The 21,419-nt window shown below is 33.8% G+C and overlaps 1 protein-coding gene across 4 annotated transcripts; it reads left to right on the forward strand.

Moving 5' to 3' along the window:
* The first annotated feature begins 2,109 nt into the window (after positions 1–2,109).
* Positions 2,110–18,793, forward strand: LOC119607302 (protein outspread-like). Of its 4 annotated transcripts, XM_037961175.1 has the most exons (8): positions 2,110–7,044; positions 7,184–7,318; positions 7,640–7,779; positions 9,653–9,802; positions 13,074–13,191; positions 13,533–14,400; positions 14,525–14,645; positions 17,983–18,107. In XM_037961175.1, exons 1-7 carry the CDS (start codon positions 2,392–2,394, stop codon positions 14,584–14,586), a joined length of 6,126 nt encoding a protein of 2,041 aa, XP_037817103.1. In that variant the 5' UTR covers positions 2,110–2,391; the 3' UTR covers positions 14,587–14,645; positions 17,983–18,107. The 4 variants fall into 4 exon arrangements, with proteins under 4 accessions (XP_037817103.1, XP_037817104.1, XP_037817105.1 ...); XM_037961176.1 differs by lacking the exon at positions 14,525–14,645 and having other exon boundaries at positions 13,533–14,153; positions 17,983–18,122; XM_037961177.1 differs by lacking the exons at positions 13,533–14,400; positions 14,525–14,645; positions 17,983–18,107 and adding an exon at positions 18,494–18,793.
* Positions 18,794–21,419: the final 2,626 nt, after the last annotated feature.

Genomic DNA, 21,419 nt, shown 5'->3' on the forward strand with positions numbered 1-21,419 from the left:
CACATAAAAAAGGATCATTTAGCTGCATTTTATTTATTGTTATGATACACTTGTGATTATAAGTTTTTTTTTTGTGCTTCGATCTTGTCCAGTGAATGGCTAATATGATGTCCACCAGTTAAAATGTCAAAGGGACCAGATGTGATTCAAAGGAATAGACTTTAGTCACGACTATAGAGTAGTTTATCAACTAGAGAGTGGTTCATATTCTTGGCTATAGAGTGGTCTACAGTCTCGTCTATTGATTGGTCCCTAGTTTTGACTATTGACTAGATCATAGCCTATAATATAGAGCAGGTCTTGAGTAAGGAGTTGTCAATTATCCCGACCACAGGGTAGCTCATAGTCTCAACTGTAGAGTAGTCACTACTATGGAACTAACTTGTCTCGAATATAGTTACGACTACAGAATGGTCAATAGCCTTAACTATAAAATATTCTGTAGTCTCGACTATAGTTTATAGACTCATCGGAAGGACCGACTATAGAAGACATCACTATAGAATAGTCGGTGATCTCGACTATAGAGTTGATAATAGTCTCGAATGTTGGTTATTCTATAGCATATAGAGTAGTCCATAATCTCGAATATGGAGTAGACTATATCCTCTAATATATTTCAATCTATAAAGTGGTTTATAGTCTCTACTGTAGATTAGTAAATAGCGTCGACTATAGAGTAGATCGTAGCATTGAAGTTAGAGTAGTGTATAGACTTAACTATAGTGTAGTCTTCTCTATGGACTAGATTCCTCTGAAGTACCGACTATAAAATACTCTATAGTCTCGACTACAGAATATTTTACAGACATGACTATAGAATACTCAATGATCTGGACTATATTATAGTATATAATAGTCTCTACTGTTGGTTATTCTATAGCCTAGTCTATAATCTCGAATATAGAGTATACTATATAATCTACTATGTTCTCACCTATAAAGTGGTCTACAGTCTCAACTGTAGATTAGTTAATAATGTCGACTATAGAGTAGACCTTAGTGCCGAAGTTAAAATAGGCTATAGTGTAGTCTATAGACTCATATAAAAAGTGAACCATAGCCTCAACTATAGGAGTCTATAGTCTATAGTTCCACTATAGAAAAGTCCATACTCTCAACTATAGAATAGTCTGCAGTCCCAACTATTTAATAATCTATAGTTTATAGTCTCAACTAAAGAAGAGTCCGTCTATGGAATCCTTCATAGTCTCGACTATATAGTAGACTAATAGTAGACTGCTATCGACTACATAATAGTATGTAACACCCTAGATTTGTTGGTAGTATTTTAGTCTGTCAGTACGGAGGTTGTGGGTTCGATTACCAACTATAACTCTGACAATGAACTACACAGGGGAGCGGAGTTAAGAAATCATAAAAATTTATCTATAAAATATATGAACGATTATTAAAGTTTGATCTCATTATGAACTGGTCACCTTAAAACTTCAGTTAAATACTTGTTCGCACTACATGTTTAGACAGTGATGTTTTTTTTGCCGTTTTCTTATAAATCGATTTTGATTTCGGCTAAAACTGATTCATATTCATAATAAACATGATAATAAATATACATAACATAAGTTTTTGAATGCTTTTAATATAAGTAAAGACAAAAAAGAACGTTATTTTTAAACTCCAGCCATCATTGGTGTCTTTCTTAGACACTGAAAGAACACAAACTGAATATCAGACTTTTAATCATGATTCTTATAAGCATAAAATAAACTATAAATTATTAAGTAGACTCTGCAAAAAAAAACACATAAATAAATAACTTTACTTTAAATTGCTCTCATATTTTAAAAATATTTTATTAAATTCAAACATTATTTTTATGGTAGTAAACGAAAAATAAAAAACACTTTCAAATGTAATTACCAGTTAACCATAATTTTAACTTATTTCTTTTTTCTTCCAAGGGAACGCCTTTTTTAGTACTAAGATCATATCTTTACAAAAAAAATATAAATTAATTTTTACTTTCTTGTTCTAATTGCAGTTTCACCACCCTGTCTGCTAATCGAAGATATACGGCGAGATGAAAAGACTATTAAGGATCTGGCCAATACCATTACCAATCTAAGTCAACAACAAAAGAATCGTTGGACAACAACGGCTGTTAACAATGTTCTGAATACACATTTGCATCAACACAACAGCAATAGCAGCAACAATAACAAAACGCAACAGCAGCAACAAGATGTTAACAATTCTAGAGATGAAACCGATTTTTATAGGCCAAACAGCAAACATACAACATCGTCGTCGTCATCATCAACGGCAGCATTAGAACAACAAAGTCATTTAAGACCAAAGTCTTTGCCATTGGCCTCAAATTCAACGCCCGCCATAGTATCCGCCATTGTTAAGAAAATTCCACCAGTTATGGTGTCATCTTCCAGCCAGGCGAATACCACAAACAACAACAACAACAACAGCCGAAGCAAATCTAGTCCACGTTATCAAATGCAACAACTACAAAGCAATCAAAATTTAAACCGACGCCAACAGAAACAAGCACTCGAACGTGGTGATCCCGATGGTGGTTGTAATTTAGATGATCTCTCTTCTAACTATTTGGCCAAAACAGTAGAATTGCGTGTGAATCCACCACCACCGACAGCAAATATTGCAACACCACCCACCACAACCACTACCACACTACCGGCCGCAATTGTTGAATCACTCAATGCCAAAAAAGGTTGGCTAATGAAGCAAGATAATCGTACTGGTGATTGGACGAAACATTGGTTCACTTTAAGTGGTGCTGCTCTGTTCTATTATCGTGATCCTGTTTCGGAAGAACGTGGTGTCTTGGATGGTGTATTGGATGTTAATAGTCTTACAAATGTGGCTGAAGTAAATGCGAATAGAAATTATGCTTTCCAACTAACAACATGGGATAAACGGCGCCTAATACTGGCTAGTCTATCGCCCAATTCACGTAATAGTTGGATAGCAATTCTACGAAATGCTGCAGGTCTGCAACAAAATCCTGCTGTTGTTATACAAAGCAGCAGCAGCAGTAACAACAACAATAGCAATAACAATAATAATGGTAGCCAAAGCAATTGCAGCATAATGAAGCATTCTTCTTCTACCTTGGGTACGAATGAAATTCATAATGGCAGCAATAAATCTATGCCTACAACAGAGCTTATAATCAAAGATAATACAAGTGATGATATGAAAAGTGAAATTGAAAAGGATTTCATAAAGGCACAAAGGATCAACAACAATAACAACAATAGTAACAAGAGTGTGAAAAAATTAACAACAACTGAAACTAGTCCCCAGGTGATAATCACCAATGTCAGTAGTTCATGTTCACCCAAATCATCTTTAATAAGTCCCCAGACTCCCATAACACCAAAGACTGCCATGCATTTCTCTTCGGATGAAGAGTATCGTACGGCCTCTGAAGGTGGCCGACGCGATAGTATAGGTGATTGGGGTTCTCCGTTATCACCCTCTCCACCTGCACCCCTTAATATTATGAGAGCCAAAGATAGAATGCGTACACGTACCACTACTCCCTGCCCTAGAATGCACAAAAGATCAAGATCATCTCCTCCCTCTTCGAGACGTAGCACGGTAGATAGTGTGGGTTCCGATGAACTACCTGTTATTCATACCGTCCATGAGGAAATTAACCTGAATGTGGATAAAGAACTGCAGTTCCGTTTGAGTGTAGTGGAAAAGGAACGCGATATGTTAAGAGATGAAGCCAAAGAACGGGAAACCCGCATGTCTGAACTGCTCAATACCTTGGAGCGTACTGAGCAAGAGCTTAACAGTCGCATCCATGAAATGGAAGAAGTCAGGGAGAGTCTCAGCACTCAATTAGATGATGCCAAGAGAAATGCCTCTGAAATCATAGAGAGACTAACGGATGAACTGGAAGAAAGCCAAAGAAAAATTAAAGGTTTAGAAGATCGCCTAGCGAGTGGCATAGAAGAAAATGAAAATCTTTACAAGCGTTTAAGAGAAATGGAAAGCTATAGTCCAGCTAGTTTCATTAATATGCAAAAAAGTAAAATGAAACGTATGGATTCCTTAAGTGATCTAACGCAAATCAATGACATAGATCCCTATGGTCTCGAACGTGATTCCTTGGCGGAGGAATATAGTGAATTAAAGGGACGCTTTGAAAAGGCAGTCAATGAAATTAGAGCCATGAAGCGTGAACTAAAAGAATCACAAAATCAATATGATTCTTTGGAAATTTCATACGCTTCTTTGAGACAAGATCTGGAACGCAAAGAGATAGAAGATCAATCCCAATTGCAAATGATGGCGGCCCGTATACAAGATCTCACCCTTAAATATAGCTCATCAGAGAGGCAGGTTAGAACACTTAAGCAGAAATTAGCCAAGTCCGAACGTAGAAGATCTCTATCACTTAAAGGCAAAGAACAGTTAACGGTATCCAAAGAATTGGAAGTGAAATTGGGAGAATTGGAAAGTAAAATAGATGAGTTGGAAAAAACTCATCAATTGGATATAAAACAACCAATTATGGAAAATCCTCAAGCTGCTCGAGCCACCATTAAAAAATCATCTAGGAGACGTTCATTGGATGCAAGTCTATCGGCTGTGGGAAGCTCTGACTCTTTACAATTTTTGGTGAGAGTTAATGATTTGGAAAAACGTTGTGAAGGAGTCAATAGTTCTAGAAGTTCTTCTTGTACACCCACACCCAATTCGGCTACACCAAATTTAGATTCTCCTTCGAGAGCCTCACCAGCCGGTAATATAAGGTTATCGGAACATTTAATCGAACGTTTAAGATGTCTGGAAAGTGTACTGGTAACAAGCAAAGATCGTCTAGAACAAAGTCTAAGTCAATTACAAAATTTAAGATCTTCCCGCACTAGACGTTCAGTGTCACCAATAACCGAACGCAAAGATTCCTACCGTTTTGTAGAGCGTTGTCTCCATGAGGTAGTCAAGTTAATAAGGGAATCAACTGAAACCTGTGTACTGCAAAGTACCCATCATGAACTACCACAACCCAGTGTCTATATGTTACCCGACTCTAGTCCTGTTAAAAAAGCTTTAACCCAATTAGAATCTCAACTGAGATGTAAATTGGCAGAATTGCTAAAGCAAAGACGTATGCTGAGGGAACGCAATGAATTGACTAAACGTAAGGATTTGGAACTGTTGGCAGAAAGAATAGCCTTTGAAAGTGTGTGCTTTGGAAAACTTAGAGACTCTGTAGAGAGAGCAGAAAATCCAGAAATGTTTTGTGAACGTCAAACTAGGGCTGAAGTAGCTGAAACTTCACATCTAATGTCTATGCTAAAAGCCAAATTACAAGGAAAATGCACCGTAAAAACTAGCGGCAGTCTAGATATATTGGCGGGAGTCTTAGCACGGCGTCTTTTATTATCCTCTTATGAGAAGACACATGGTACACAGGCCCAACAAGATGTCAAACTAACTATGGAACCAGTAGATCAAAATATGTTAGATGATCTTTTACGCCAACAGAATGAAATCAATGTCATAGCTAAACGTTATAAAAATAACGCCATGGAAAATTTGGCCACCAGCTTAGCGGCTGAAACTTTAAGCTATATGTCAGCCAATGATTTAGTGCAAGGTGCTGTTCAGGAAGCTTGGCGTCAAGCTCAAGAAACTGTCAATGCGGAATTGGTGCAATCTGAAATTGCCCATATAATGATGCGTAATGCCGAAAGACTAGAATCCTCGATTGCACCCTCTTTCGGCTACACTCTTACTTCCGAGGAACGTTTATCTTTTGAGAAATTCGCTGATGCTGTGCACGATGCTCTAAGAAGAGAAATGGAATTGGCTGTTACACAACTAACACAGTGCTATGAGGAAACTATGCAGCAAATGAAACGTGGACAATGGCGCATGCATTTACAGCATGAACATAAAGCTTCCGAAGGACGGCAATTACTATCAGAGTTTGCCGATATCATAGCTCACAAAGCTTTGGTAGATGCACGTATTGATGTTTTAAGAGGTGATTATGCCAACCATTCTACTTCCAAAATAGATGAAGAAAAGGAGGTCAAACGATTGGGTATAACCGCTTTACAGAAATATGAAAATCTCTTCGAGGAACTATCAAATGATTTACAAATTAATAATCCCGATGATATACTCCTGGAAGCTGATTTCGAATTTATGTATAAACAACATGCTGTTGATTTTCTCAGCGATCGTCAGGTGTTGTGTGACATTTCGACCTTCCTCAGTCAACTGGAAGATTCTCTAATAGCTTTGCAATGCGAAGCGACAGCATCTACCAATGAGCACATACCACGTACCGAAATATCCATTGAAAGTCTACAAGATGTTTGTCACAAATGCTGTGAATTACGCAAACGAGCCGATCAACTTCTACAAGAGGTTCATCGCAAATTGAATGCTTCATGCCAGCATTGTTTACAGGTGCGCGAAAAGTTGCACAGTCTCCAGGAACAGCATGAAAGTGAAATTTTACGTTTACAACAGTCACATGCCAAAGATTTAACAGCTCTAATGCAACAAGTCGAACACCAACGTACAGCCATACGTTGCCTGGAGGCTGAAAAGAATGCCATTAACCAAGACTTGAATAAAAGCGAAGAGCTAATGGAGGAGCGTGAACGTGAACTGCAAGCAGCAACACAGAGGCTCAATGCAAAGGAGCTAACACTGCAAGCCACCCAAGGTGAACAGCATGAGTTATTGAAACGCCTCGAGGCGGAAGAGGAAAAAGTGCGTTCGTATCAGGAGGAAAGTGATGCTTTAACAATGAAATGTGCACGCCAAGATGATGAGTACGTAATGCTGTTGCAGGAACGTGATTACATACAAGCACAGCTAGTCAAAGAACAGGAGAGAAGTAGACGTTTTGAAAAACGTTTAGAGCTGTTGGAAATGGAGCATGGCAAACAAATGGAATGCCTGCAGCAGGCATATCGTGATCAAATGTTGTCACATTGTTCGGAATTGCCAAATGTTGTCGATGAGGAGTCCTTCCGTCAACGTTATCAATCGGAAATAGAACAATTAAGGGTAAGTTTGAAAAAATAAATTGAATGTAAATTATAACAAAAATTGCATTATCAAAATGCAAATTTCTGTTAAGATCATTTATCATATTTTTATTAACATTTATTAAAATCTTTTCTTCTTTGCTCTGCTTCTTTTTCAGACACTTTGTGAAAAGGGTTTGTCAGCCATGGAATCGTCACATAGACGCACTCTAAATGATTTAGAGGAAAAACATAAGCAAGAAATTGAACGTTTGCTGATCGAAAAGGAAACAGCCTTGGCTGAAGAAACTCAGGTATGTTAAGTTAACTTAAGGCATACGAACTTGACTGTCTGCTATAATGGTACTCCTCTGGTATTCATATGTACATACACAAGTATAACAACCATGTCATATATAATTATGAGGCAGAAATCATCTACTCAGACACTGTTGTTTTCATTTGGTAACTCCTTTTTTTCGGCTTTTACTGCTGTTACTGCTAAACTTGCAACAGCAATGAAAAGAAAAGATATAATAAACCTTGATTTTTCCTTGATACTTTTATATTTTTCTTAAAGATTTTGTACTTATTTAGTTTTTTCTTTACATTTTTTGTTTAACCATCACCTTTAGGCTACATTAGCTGCTCTTGATGCCATGCGTAAAGCACACCAAAGTGAAGTACAACGTGAAGTTGCACGCTTTAAACAAGAATTTCTTAAACAATTTCAACAAAGAGGCGAACGTACTTTAGATTCAACCAAGGCGAAGGAGTATGTATTTTCTGTACTTTTTTTTCTCTTTTAGTGTTTTGCTTAATTTTACTTATGATTGTAAAATACAAATCTGAAATTAAACGAGGGTGGTGTGAAAAGTGTTTCAATTCTCGTTCGGTTTTAGTAAAGTTGTAGTATAGTTCTAGTTCAATTCTAGTTCAGTTCTAGTTCAGATATAGTTCTAGTTCAGATATAGTTCTAGTTCAGTTCTAGTTCAGTTCTAGTTCAGTTCTAGTTCAGTTCTAGTTCAGTTCTAGCAGTTCTAGTTCAGTTCTAGTTCAGTTCTAGTTCAGTTCTAGTTCAGTTCTAGTTCAGTTCAGTTCTAGTTCAGTTCTAGTTCATTTCTAGTTCAGTTCAGTTCTAGTTCAGTTCTAGTTCAGTTCTAGTTCAGTTCTAGTTCAGTTCTAGTTCAGTTCTAGTTCAGTTCTAGTTCAGTTCTAGTTCAGTTCTAGTTCAGTTCTAGTTCAGTTCTAGTTCAGTTCTAGTTCAGTTCTAGTTCAGTTCTAGTTCAGTTCTAGTTCAGTTCTAGTTCAGTTCTAGTTCAGTTCTAGTTCAGTTCTAGTTCAGTTCTAGTTCAGTTCTAGTTCAGTTCTAGTTCAGTTCTAGTTCAGTTCTAGTTCAGTTCTAGTTCAGTTCTAGTTCAGTTCTAGTTCAGTTCTAGTTCAGTTCTAGTTCAGTTCTAGTTCAGTTCTAGTTCAGTTCTAGTTCAGTTCTAGTTCAGTTCTAGTTCAGTTCTAGTTCAGTTCTAGTTCAGTTCTAGTTCAGTTCTAGTTCAGTTCTAGTTCAGTTCTAGTTCAGTTCTAGTTCAGTTCTAGTTCAGTTCTAGTTCAGTTCTAGTCAGTTCTAGTTCAGTTCTAGTTCAGTTCTAGTTCAGTTCTAGTTCAGTTCTAGTTCAGTTCTAGTTCAGTTCTAGTTCAGTTCTAGTTCAGTTCTAGTTCAGTTCTAGTTCAGTTCTAGTTCAGTTCTAGTTCAGTTCTAGTTCAGTTCTAGTTCAGTTCTAGTTCAGTTCTAGTTCAGTTCTAGTTCAGTTCTAGTTCAGTTCTAGTTCAGTTCTAGTTCAGTTGTAGTTCAGTTCTAGTTCAGTTCTAGTTCAGTTCTAGCTTCAGTTCTAGTTCAGTTCTAGTTCAGTTCTAGTTCAGTTCTAGTTCAGATCTAGTTCAGTTCTAGTTCAGTTCTAGTACAGTTCTAGTTCAGTTCTAGTTCAGTTCTAGTTCAGTTCTAGTTCAGTTCTAGTTCAGTTCTAGTTCAGTTCTAGTCAGTTCTAGTTCAGTTCTAGTTCAGTTCTAGTTCAGTTCTAGTTCAGTTCTATTCAGTTCTAGTTCAGTTCTAGTTCAGTTCTAGTTCAGTTCAGTTCAGTTCAGTTCTAGTTCAGTTCTAGTTCAGTTCTAGTTCAGTTCAGTTCTAGTTCAGTTCTAGTTCAGTTCTAGTTCAGTTCAGTTCTAGTTCAGTTCTAGTTCAGTTCAGTTCTAGTTCAGTTCTAGTTCAGTTCAGTTCTAGTTCAGTTCTAGTTCAGTTCTATCCATTCCTAGCTCAGTTCTAGCTCAGTCCTAGTTTAGTTCTAGTTCAGTTCTAGTTTCAATAAAAGCAAGAAATCGTTTTACAAATCTTTCTTGTAATAGTTTTAACCTAACTTTTCTCACCACTCTCGTTTTTTCAAGCTCTTTTAAAGAAATATTACTTACATATGCCTACTAGTACTTGCATTTTGTATACTTTTCATGTACTGCTATTATTTATTCCCTTTATTATGTGTAAAATTTTTTAAACCCAAAAAAAAAAGAGAAAAAAACCTAAAGATGATTTATAAGTCATATATTAAATAATTCTGCAACTTTTCGTTATGTTACTTATTTACTCCATATAATTACAGAGAAGAATTGGAAGAATTGCGTCAAGAAATTCTATCATTCTCCGAAAAATATTCCATCAAATGTGTTGAAAATGCAGCTTTAGAAGAGAAATTACGTGTTGCCAATCAAAAACTGAAGCATTTTCAGCAAATGCAACAATTGGAATTAAGGTAATCATGAGTTTGATATAAGAATCATACAAATATCTGTATATATTTTTGCTGATGTTCTTATTTACATTACTATACAATTTGAGAGAAAAGAAAAAGGAATGAATGCACTGAAATTTATTCAGAAATCGTGTTTATTTTTTACCTTTAAGTTTTTCTTTAGTTATGACAATATAAAATCAGTTATGAATTATCTTGTATAAAGTTTTTGTACCAAGTTGAGACCAATCCTTTATTGCTGAGTAAGAAAAAATGAAAAAAATCATTCAAAAGAAAGAACATAGGTGGAATCTCTGTTAAATAAGTCATAAACGTTCTATGAAAGGAAGAATATCAATCCATGAAACTTAAGGGCGTATAATCAGAAAATAATGTTAGGATATTTCTAGACTTGGCTATTGAATAGACTATAAACTAGACTGTGAACTAGACTATAGACTCGACTGTATACCAGACTATAGGCTAGACTATAGACTAGGATATAGACTAGACTATTGACTAGACTACAGACTAGACTACAGACTAGACTACAGACTAGACTATAGACTAGATTATAGATTATACTATAGACTAGACTATAGACTAGACCACAGACTAAACTATAGGCTAGACTATAGGCTAGACTATAGACTAGACTATAGACTAGGCTATAGACTAGACTAGAGACTATAGAGTATACTACAGACTAGACTATAGACTAGACTATTGACTAGACTATAGACTAGACTATAGACTAGACTGCAAACTAAACTATAGACTAGACTATAGACTAGACTATAGACTAGACTGCAGACTATACTATAGACTATACTATAGACTAGACTATAAACTAGACTATAGACTAGACTATAGACTAGACTATAGACTAGACTATAGACTAGACTATAGACTAGACTATAAACTAGACTATGAACTAGACTATGAACTAGACTATAGTCTGGACTATAGACTAGACCATAGAATAGACTATATACTAGATTATAGACTAGACTACAGAATAGACTATATACTATACTATAGACTAGACTAGACAATATACTAGACTATAGACTAGACTATAGACTAGATTATAGACTGAACTATAGACTAGACTATAGACTGTACTATAGGCTAGACTATAGACTAGACTATGGACTAGACTATTGACTAGATTATAGACTAGGCTATAGACTAGACTATAGACTAGACCATAGACTAGACTATAGACTAGACTAATAGACTAGACTAATAGACTAGACTATAGACTAGACTATAGACTAGACTATAGACTAGACTATAGACTAGACTATAGACTAGACTATAGACTAGACTATAGACTAGACTATAGACTAGACTATAGACTAGACTATAGACTAGACTATAGACTAGACTATAGACTAGACTATAGACTAGACTATAGACTAGACTATAGACTAGACTACAGACTAGACCATAGACTAGACTACAGACTAGACTATAGACTAGACTATAGACTAGACTATAGACTAGACTATAGACTAGACTATAGACTAGACTATAGACTAGACTACAGACTAGACCATAGACTAGACTACAGACTAGACTATAGACTAGACTATAGACTAGACTATAGACTAGACTATAGACTAGACTATAGACTAGACTATAGACTAGACTATAGACTAGACTATAGACTAGACTATAGACTAGACTATAGACTAGACTATAGACTAGACTATAGACTAGACTATAGACTAGACTATAGACTAGACTATAGACTAGACTATAGACTAGCTATAGACTAGACATAGACTAGGCTATAGATAGACTATAAACTAGACTATAGACTAGACTATAGACCTAACTATAAACTAACTTAGACTAACTAATAGACTGACTATAGACTAGACATAGACTAGACTATAGACTATACTATAGATAGACTATAGACCTAGACTATAGACTATACTATAGACAGACTATAGACTAAAAGACTATAGACTAGACTATAGACTAGACTATAGACTAGACTATAGACTAGACTATAGACTAGATTATAGACTAGACTATAGACTAGACTATAGACTAGACTATAGACTAGACTATAGTACTAGAAAATAGACTATAGACTATAGACTAGACTATAGACCTAGACTATAGATGAGACTATAGAGCAGACTATAACTAGACTATAGACCTAGACTATAGGACTATACTATGACTAGACTATAACTAGACTATAGACTAGCTATAGACTAGACTATAGACTAGACTATAGACTAGACTATATACTAGACTATAGACTAGACTATAGACTAGACTATAGACTAGACTATAGACTAGACTATAGACTAGACTATAGACTAGACTATAGACTAGACTATAGACTAGACTATAGACTAGACTATAGACTAGACTATAGACTAGACTATAGACTAGACTATAGACTAGACTATAGACTAGACTATAGACTAGACTATAGACTAGACTATAGACTAGACTATAGACTAGACTATAGACTAGACTATAGACTAGACTATAGACGAACTAGACTAGACTATAGACTAGACTATAGACTGTACTATAGGCTAGACTATAGACTAGACTATGGACTAGACTATTGACTAGAATTATAGACTAGGCTATAGACTAGACCATAGACTAGACTATAGACTAGACTATAGACTAGACTATAGACTAGACTATAGACTAGACTATAGACTAGACTATAGACTAGACTATAGACTAGACTATAGACTAGACTATGACTAGACTATAGACTAGACTATAGACTAGACTATAGACTAGACTATAGACTAGACTATAGACTAGACTATAGACTAGACTATAGACTAGACTATAGACTAGACTATAGACTACTAGACTAGACTATAGACTAGACTACAGACTAGACCATAGACTAGACTACAGACTAGACTATAGACTAGACTATAGACTAGACTATAGACTAGACTATAGACTAGACTATAGACTAGACTATAGACTAGACTATAGACTAGACTATAGACTAGACTATAGACTAGACTATAGACTAGACTATAGACTAGACTATAGACTAGACTATAGACTAGACTATAGACTAGACTACATATATACTAGAACACTCCTTAGACTTTATTGTAAACAAGACTATATAAAATATATTATTTTCTAATTTCTCAAAACATAAAGAGAAAACCTCGTATACATCCGTCTAAGTTGGTTCTATGATGACAAGAAAACCCTTCATGCATATATGTATCTTGCTTCATTAACACACCACAACTTAATCATTTTTCTTATCTTTTGACAGGAACAAACAGTTCCGCGCTCATTTGGCATCCGAAGATCCCTCTCAAGATATACAATTTGTAACGAGACCCAAAGATGGCGAAGACGATAATGGTGATGCTGTTTGTCAAGATAGTGAGGTTAGTTAATACATGTTGCATGTTCTCGTCTAAATATAAGAAAAATTAGGAATACATGAAACAAACTTTGTAACTAATCATTTATTACAAAAATTACTTTTGTTTTTTGATTACTTGAATACAACAAAAAATCAATTTCTAAAACAAATTACTCATATTTTCTTTAAAATATCTTACATACCCCCCTATACACACTAAACAAACACTTAAATACATGATTTTTTTTAATTTTTTTAATTTTTACATATAAATAACAAAAAAAAAATACATTATTAAATAATAATAACAACAACAACAAATTTAATGAAACACATCATGTGCATGCTAAAAAATCTAATCAGAATGATAATGATGCGAAAATATATAAACAAGAAGAACTATTAAAACAACAAAGACATTGTAATGATAACGAAGATCAAACAACAAAACAACAACTACAAGAGCAACAATATCAACAAGAGCAGCCTCAAGATCAAGAATCAAAACATAAACAATTCAAGTTGATTAAACCTTTAGGTACCACTTCCACTCAAATAAAAACACGCTCAGTTAATGATCTAAATTCTCACAATGATGATGATGATAATAATAATAGTAGTAGTGGTAAAATTGCAACAGCAACAACAACAGCTTTAATAGCAAATTTAACTTCCCCTCCCTCCTTGTTTGAAACAAGTGTTATTCCAACAGCAATAACAACAGAAACTACTTTAAGCACTAATACTATCACTAGCAATACTGGCATTTCTATTCCGGATAATGTTAATAATAAGGAGTTAAATACTAACAGCAACAACAACAACACTTGCAAAACTACCACCAACACTATTACTGCCATAGCTAACAACACCAACAGCAATAATAGCAACAAAGATATTATCAATTTCGCCAAGAACAACAGCAGCAGCAATATTATTGTTGTTGCTGCTACTGCTGCCGATAATAATGATAATAACACCAATGTAACTTTACTAAATAGTACTAGTGATAGTAGTAATTGTAAAAATACTAGTAGTAGTAATAGCTGTAGCCGTGGTTATGGTAGTGGCGTTAGTAGTAGTAGTCATCTTAGTACAAGTAGAAGATCAGGCGGAGGAGGAGATGGTCTTGATGATAATGATTATTTAACCAATTGTCGTTATTCCTATGAGCCATGTTATAAACAAACCAATTTGTTTAACTATCAGAATAGGATGTTAAACTTTGAAGGTAAACAAAACAAATTGAATCACAACAACAAAATCTGATAAAAAATTCAACAAACATACACATAGCAAACAAATATATAAAGTCATTCACTTACAATGTCTGTCTTTCTCTCTCTCTCTCTTAGCCTTACTACTCTGCTCCTTTATTGTCTTTGTTGCTGCACTCACACACTGTTATTGTTATTGATCACTTTTACTTGCAACTTATTTTATGATCTTTAAATTTATGAACTATGGGTGCTGTATGTATGTGTGTTCTGTCATTCACTTGGTACTTTTTGTTTTAAGATCACTTGTTCTCTTTGTGCAACATAGAATGTTTGTTTAATTTCACCACTATTTTACACTCTGTTTAATATTTCGCAAGTGCACATGTTATTTGTAATCATTATCATTCACACTTTTTATGTCTAGATCACAAGACAAGAAATAAACTGACTAGACTATAGACTAAACTATATACTAAACCATAGACTAGACAAGACTATAAAGTTGACTATAGAATAGACTATATACTAGACTATAGACTAGACAGTAGACTAGACTATATACTAGACTAGACTATAGACTGGACTGTATACTAGACTATATACTAGAGTATAGACTAGACTATAGACTAGAGAATAGCCTAGACTATCGACTGCTCTAGACTATAGACTAGACTATATACTAGTCTATAGACTAGACAAGAAAAAAACTGAAAATTGACTAGACTATGGACTCGACTATAGACTAAACTCTATACCATATACTAGACAAGACTATAAAGTTGACTATAGAATATACCGTATACAAGACTATAGACTAGACTGTATACTAAACTACATACTAGAGTATGGACTAGACTATAGACTAGACTATAGACTAGACTATAGACTAGACTATAGACTAGACTATAGACTAGACTATAGACTAGACTATAGACTAGACTATAGACTAGACTATAGACTAGACTATAGACTATACTATAGACTAGACCATAGACTAGACTATAGACTAGAATATAGACTAGACTATAGACTAGACTATAGACTAGACTATAGACTAGACTATAGACTAGACTATAGACTAGACTATAGACTAGACTATAGACTAGACTATAGACTAGACTATAGACTAGACTATAGACTAGACTATAGACTAGACTATAGACTAGACTATAGACTAGACTATAGACTAGACTATAGACTAGACTATAGACTAGACTATAGACTAGACTATAGACTAGACTATAGACTAGACTATAGACTAGACTATAGACTAGACTATAGACTAGACTATAGACTAGACTATAGACTAGACTATAGACTAGACTATAGACTAGACTATAGACTAGACTATAGACTAGACTATAGACTAGACTATAGACTAGACTATAGACTAGACTATAGACTAGACTATAGACTAGACTATAGACTAGACTATAGACTAGACTATAGACTAGACTATAGACTAGACTATAGACTAGACTATAGACTAGACTATAGACTAGACTATAGACTAGACTATAGACTAGACTATAGACTAGACTATAGACTAGACTATAGACTAGACTATAGACTAGACTATAGACTAGACTATAGACTAGACTATAGACTAGACTATAGACTAGACTATAGACTAGACTATAGACTAGACTATAGACTAGACTATAGACTAGACTATAGACTAGACTATAGACTAGACTATAGACTAGACTATAGACTAGACTATAGACTAGACTATAGACTAGAATTATAGACTAGACTATAGACTAGACTATAGACAAGACCTATACTAGACTATAGACTAACTATAGACTAGACTATAGCTAGACCATAGACTAGACTATAGACTATCGATAGACTAGACTACAGACTAGACTAGTCACTAAGTCTATCTATGTCTATAGACGATACTATAGACTAGTCTATAGACTAGACTTAGACTATACTATAGACTGAACTAGACTATAGACTAGACTATAGACTAGACTATAAGCTAGACGATAGACTAGACTATAGACTAGACTATAGACTAGACTATAGACGAGACTATAGACTAGACTATAGACTAGACTATAGAACCTAGACTATAGACTAGACTAGAGACTAGACTTAGAAGAATAGACTATAGACTAGACTATAGACTAGACTATAGACTAGACTATAGACTAGACTATAGACTAGACTATAGACTAGACTATAGACTAGACTATAGACTAGACTATAGACTAGACTATAGACTAGACTATAGACTAGACTATAGACTAGACTATAGACTAGACTATAGACCTAGACTATAGACTAGGACCTATAGACTAGACTATAGACTAGACTATAGAACTAGACTATAGACTAGCACTATAGACTAGACTAATAGAACTAGACTATAGACTAGACTATAGACTAAGACTAATAGACTAGACTATAGACTAGACTATATACTAACTATAGACTAGACTATAGTACTAGACTATAGACTGGACTATAGAACTAACTAGGACTAGACTATAGAACTAGAACTATAGACTAGACTATAGACTAGACTATAGAACTAGACTATAGACTAGACCTATAGACGAGACTTATAGACTTAGAACTAAGACTAGACTATAGACTAGACTAAATAGATTAGACTATAGAACTAGACTATAAAGCTAGACTAATGACTAGACTATAGACTAGACTATAAACTAGACTACTAGACTATAGACTAGACTAGACTAGAACTATAGACTTAGACTATAGACTAGACTATAGACTAGACTATAGACTAGACTATAGACTAGACTATAGACTAGACTATAGACTAGACTATAGACTAGACTATAGACTAGACTATAGACTAGACTATAGACTAGACTATAGACTAGACTATAGACTAGACTATAGACTAGACTATAGACTAGACTATAGACTAGACTATAGACTAGACTATAGACTAGACTATAGACTAGACTATAGACTAGACTATAGACTAGACTATAGACTAGACTATAGACTAGACTATAGACTATAGACTAGACTATAGACTAGACTATAGACTAGACTATAGACTAGACTATAGACTAGACTATAGACTAGACTATAGACTAGACTATAGACTAGACTATAGACTAGACTATAGACTAGACTATAGACTAGACTATAGACTAGACTATAGACTAGACTATAGACTAGACTATAGACTAGACTATAGACTAGACTATAGACTAGACTAGACTATAGACTAGACTATAGACTAGACTATAGACTAGACTATAGACTAGACTATAGACTAGACTATAGACTAGACTATAGACTAGACTATAGACTAGACTATAGACTAGACTATAGACTAGATTATAGACTATTGAAGACTATTTAGTAAACTATGAATTGATTGACTAAATTTTAATCATGTGTAGACAGTACTTATGTTGTTGTTTTTAAACAAACTATCATACACTTTGGTATTTACCTACATGTCTACATGTTTCTGATTTCAAATAAATAAAACATACACTGTAAATATATCTAAAAAAATGTAAATGATTTAAATATTTTCCACCAACTAATCTTTTCACTTAATTATTTTCCACTTCCCCTCTTTCCAACAACAGGTTTGAGAACGTCAACCAGAACTACATTTGGTAAAAATTTGAAAACCTTTAAAAATCAATATAAGTTAAACAATACTAAAAATAGTTTAATAACAACCACACCAACAACAATAAAAAATGAAACAACATCATCATCATCATCATCAACAACAAAAGCAACAACCAAAATAAGCAAAAACGAACAACAACAACAACAAAAACCACAAGTTTTTAAATCAATTAAAACAATTCAAATACCAGAAAATGAACAAACCACAAAAACTAAAACAACAACAACATCCACATTTCAATTGAATGGTGAAAATTTACCACAAACAGAAACAAAAACAACAACAACAACAATAAAATCTATACTAAACCCAGTGGATTTACCAAAGAATTTTAGTGCTAATAATACAATTAATATAAATTTAAATAGTTTTTATAATATGGAAAAGCAACTAATCAATAAACAACAACAAAAACAACAACTAGATAATATTAATACAAAAAATTATACATTTAATAACAGCAACAACAACAACAAAAACACAACTTTAACAACAAATGATAAGAAAAATATACAACCAATTGCCGAAAGATGCAGTGCAATTAATTTAAATAGTTTTACAGACATCATACAAAAAGCCACCAACAGCAATGCAAAAACAACAACAGCAGCAGCAACAACAACAACATTAAAACATGTTGGTGATGATGATATTAAAGACTATGATAACAACAATGAGCAACAGCAAAAACCAAATCAGCACCAGAACAACAATGATAGCATCATGTTTGTAGAGACAACAACAGCAACAACAACACCAACTTGCAGCAGTTATAATTTATTAACTCAGCAACAACAACAGCCACATCAGCAACAACTACAACAACACCATATTTTATATCAAGATATGGATAACACGACATTAAAAACGAAAAGATCCCGCATTAGCTCACCCCCTCCCTTAGATGGAAGGGACGTTGAGCTGACATTAAACACTACAACTCCATCAACACCACCATCATCATTATGCACTTCAAGCACTAACAATAACAACAACATCAACATCAGCAACAATATTAATCCAACACTTAACAGCACGAAATCTATACGAAATTCATCATCACATTCAAAACGTTTTGAGTTGGAAATATAACAAACAACTTCAGCAACAGCAATAGTAGCGGAAGCATAAGCAATAGCAGCGTTAGCTTTATTGCAGCAACATAGTTTTACGTAGTTAATAGCAATATCTAACTAAAAACAAAGATGTTTTTGAAAAGCTTCTAAGAATTTTTGTTCTCACAAGCAAATTTCTTGTCAAACGAATGTTTAGGTTACAGCAACCATCTTGTAATGTTGCAGTTATAAAATTGTATGTTTAAAAACAATGGGTAATGAATTTTAATTGCATTTCAGCTTGCTTAACAAGAATTCCTATTGGGACAACCAAAGCACTTGATTGTTGTAATCGAAATTAGTTTGTCACAACAAAACTAATTACCTCAGTATAGTGTATAACTGTTTTGCTTAATTTAAAACCTAACCAAATGTTTGTTGCAACAACTGAAACACTCAATTAAAGAGATCGAATCATTCAAATGTTGTGACAATTACAGCTTTTCTATAATACACCAGGCTCAACTGCTTCTAGAAGGTGAACTCAGTTCAAAGTTCAAATAGTGCTTTAACCAACAAAGTTTTAAATACCCCTTAAACTTTGATTTAGACTCTCAAAATGTGGGTTTATGGTGAGAGGAGTTTTGATTTCAACTTCTGGGGAAAAGCTCTGAGTGCTGAATTGCAAATGCCCATTAAGCTTAGGTTTGGAATTAAATTCAAAGTTTAACTAGTTACCGTTTAAGATTTTAACGAAAACCGTTCATTATAAAAGTTGTTAAACTCTAGATTTAGATATTCAGGTGTTAGTTAAACTCTATTTTGTAATTAAACTTTACTTAACCATTTGCTAATTTTTGCTGTAAACAACAACTAATCTCATCTCCATATAAACTGAGCTTTTGGTATAACCAGTCTTAATCAAGCTTTTGTTTTCCTCAATTTTGGTTAAACTTAGTCTAAAAGCTTGTTTTCATTTATTGAAAGTTTTGTTAAACTTAAAGCTTTAGTGCTGTTGAAGTAGAAAACATATATGAAAGCTTAATTCGTATTAAGTCTAATACAAATGCAAAAACTTGTTGCCTCTTGGTAAAAGTTTAGTTAAGCATATACGCCGATAGAAAACAGATGTGAAATCTTAATTTTTCCTAAAAACACAGAGCTTTACGGATACCCAGTATAAATCAAATATAAAATCTTTTATTTTTCTTAAAATAGCTTAAACTTTGTTTAAAGCTAGTTTTCAGTTGTTGAAAGTTTACTTAAACTCAAAGAGAGGTGTTGTTGCATAGTTCAATAGAAAACTAATATAAAAGCTTTAGCTTTTTCCTCAAAAAAAGCAGTGCTTTCACACAGAACATTATACAACAAATGCTAAGCTTGTTTCTTCTTATTTAGGAAAATAGAAAGCAGATATAAAATCTTAATTTTTCCTAAAAACAGAGCTTTCGGATATCCAACCGAATATAAATCAAATATAAAAGCTGGTATATTTCTTAAAATAAAAGTTCAAATGTTTCCAAAACTTTACATTACTTAAGCTTAGTTAAACTAAAGTTTAACAGTGCTTTTTCATAGAAAAGTCTAAATCAAATATAAAAGCTTTTGTTTTTCTCAAAATTGGTTAAACTCAGTCTAATACCTTGTTTTCGCTTATTGCACGTTTTGTTAAACTCAAAGCGCAGTGTTGTTGCACAGTTAGATAGAAAACAAGTATGAAAGCTTTTTGAAGAGCTTTTGTCATAGACCAGTCTAAGTCAAATATAAAACCTTTTATTTTTCACAAAATAAAAGTTTAAAAGTTTCCAAAACTTTACATTACTTAACCTTAGTTAAATTAATGTCTAACAGTGCTTTTGCATAGAATAGTTTAAATCAAAAAGCTTTAGTTTTTTCTCAAAATAGTTTAAACTCAGTTTAATACAAGTTTTCACCCATTGGAAGTTTAGTTAAACTTACAGAGAGATGTTGTGGCATAGTTCAATAGAAAACGAATATAAAAGCTTTATTTTTCCTGTGCTTTCACATAGAGCTGCTTAAAACAATTGCAAAAGCTTGTTTTATCTTGATAAAAATTTAATTAAATAACTAGGGCGATAGAAAACACTTATAAAAACTTAACTTTTACTAAAAATACAGAGCTTTGGCATAGACCACATTAAATCAAATATAAAAGCTTTTGTGTTTCTCAAAATAGGTTTAGATTTCGTTTTTACTTGTAGAAAGTTTAGTTAAAGTTTAAAAGAGGTGCTTTTGACTTACAACAGCCTAAAACAAATATAAAAGCTTCCACAAATAAGTTAAACCGAGCTTAAAGCTTATTTAAACATGC

This window comes from Lucilia sericata, unplaced genomic scaffold (genome assembly GCF_015586225.1).
Source record: "Lucilia sericata isolate MDLA Ls3-8-SP2 unplaced genomic scaffold, ASM1558622v1 Contig000686F_arrow, whole genome shotgun sequence".
NCBI classification, from domain to species: domain Eukaryota; kingdom Metazoa; phylum Arthropoda; class Insecta; order Diptera; family Calliphoridae; genus Lucilia; species Lucilia sericata.

Coding starts and splice junctions, on each gene's coding strand:
- LOC119607302 (XM_037961175.1), top strand. CDS start 2,392: ATGGTGTCATCTTCCAGCCAGGCGAATACCACAAACAACAACAACAAC. Junction 9,803..13,073: donor ATGCAACAATTGGAATTAAG/GTAATCATGAGT, acceptor ATCTTTTGACAG/GAACAAACAGTTCCGCGCTC. Junction 14,401..14,524: donor TAGGATGTTAAACTTTGAAG/GTAAACAAAACA, acceptor TCTCTCTCTTAG/CCTTACTACTCTGCTCCTTT.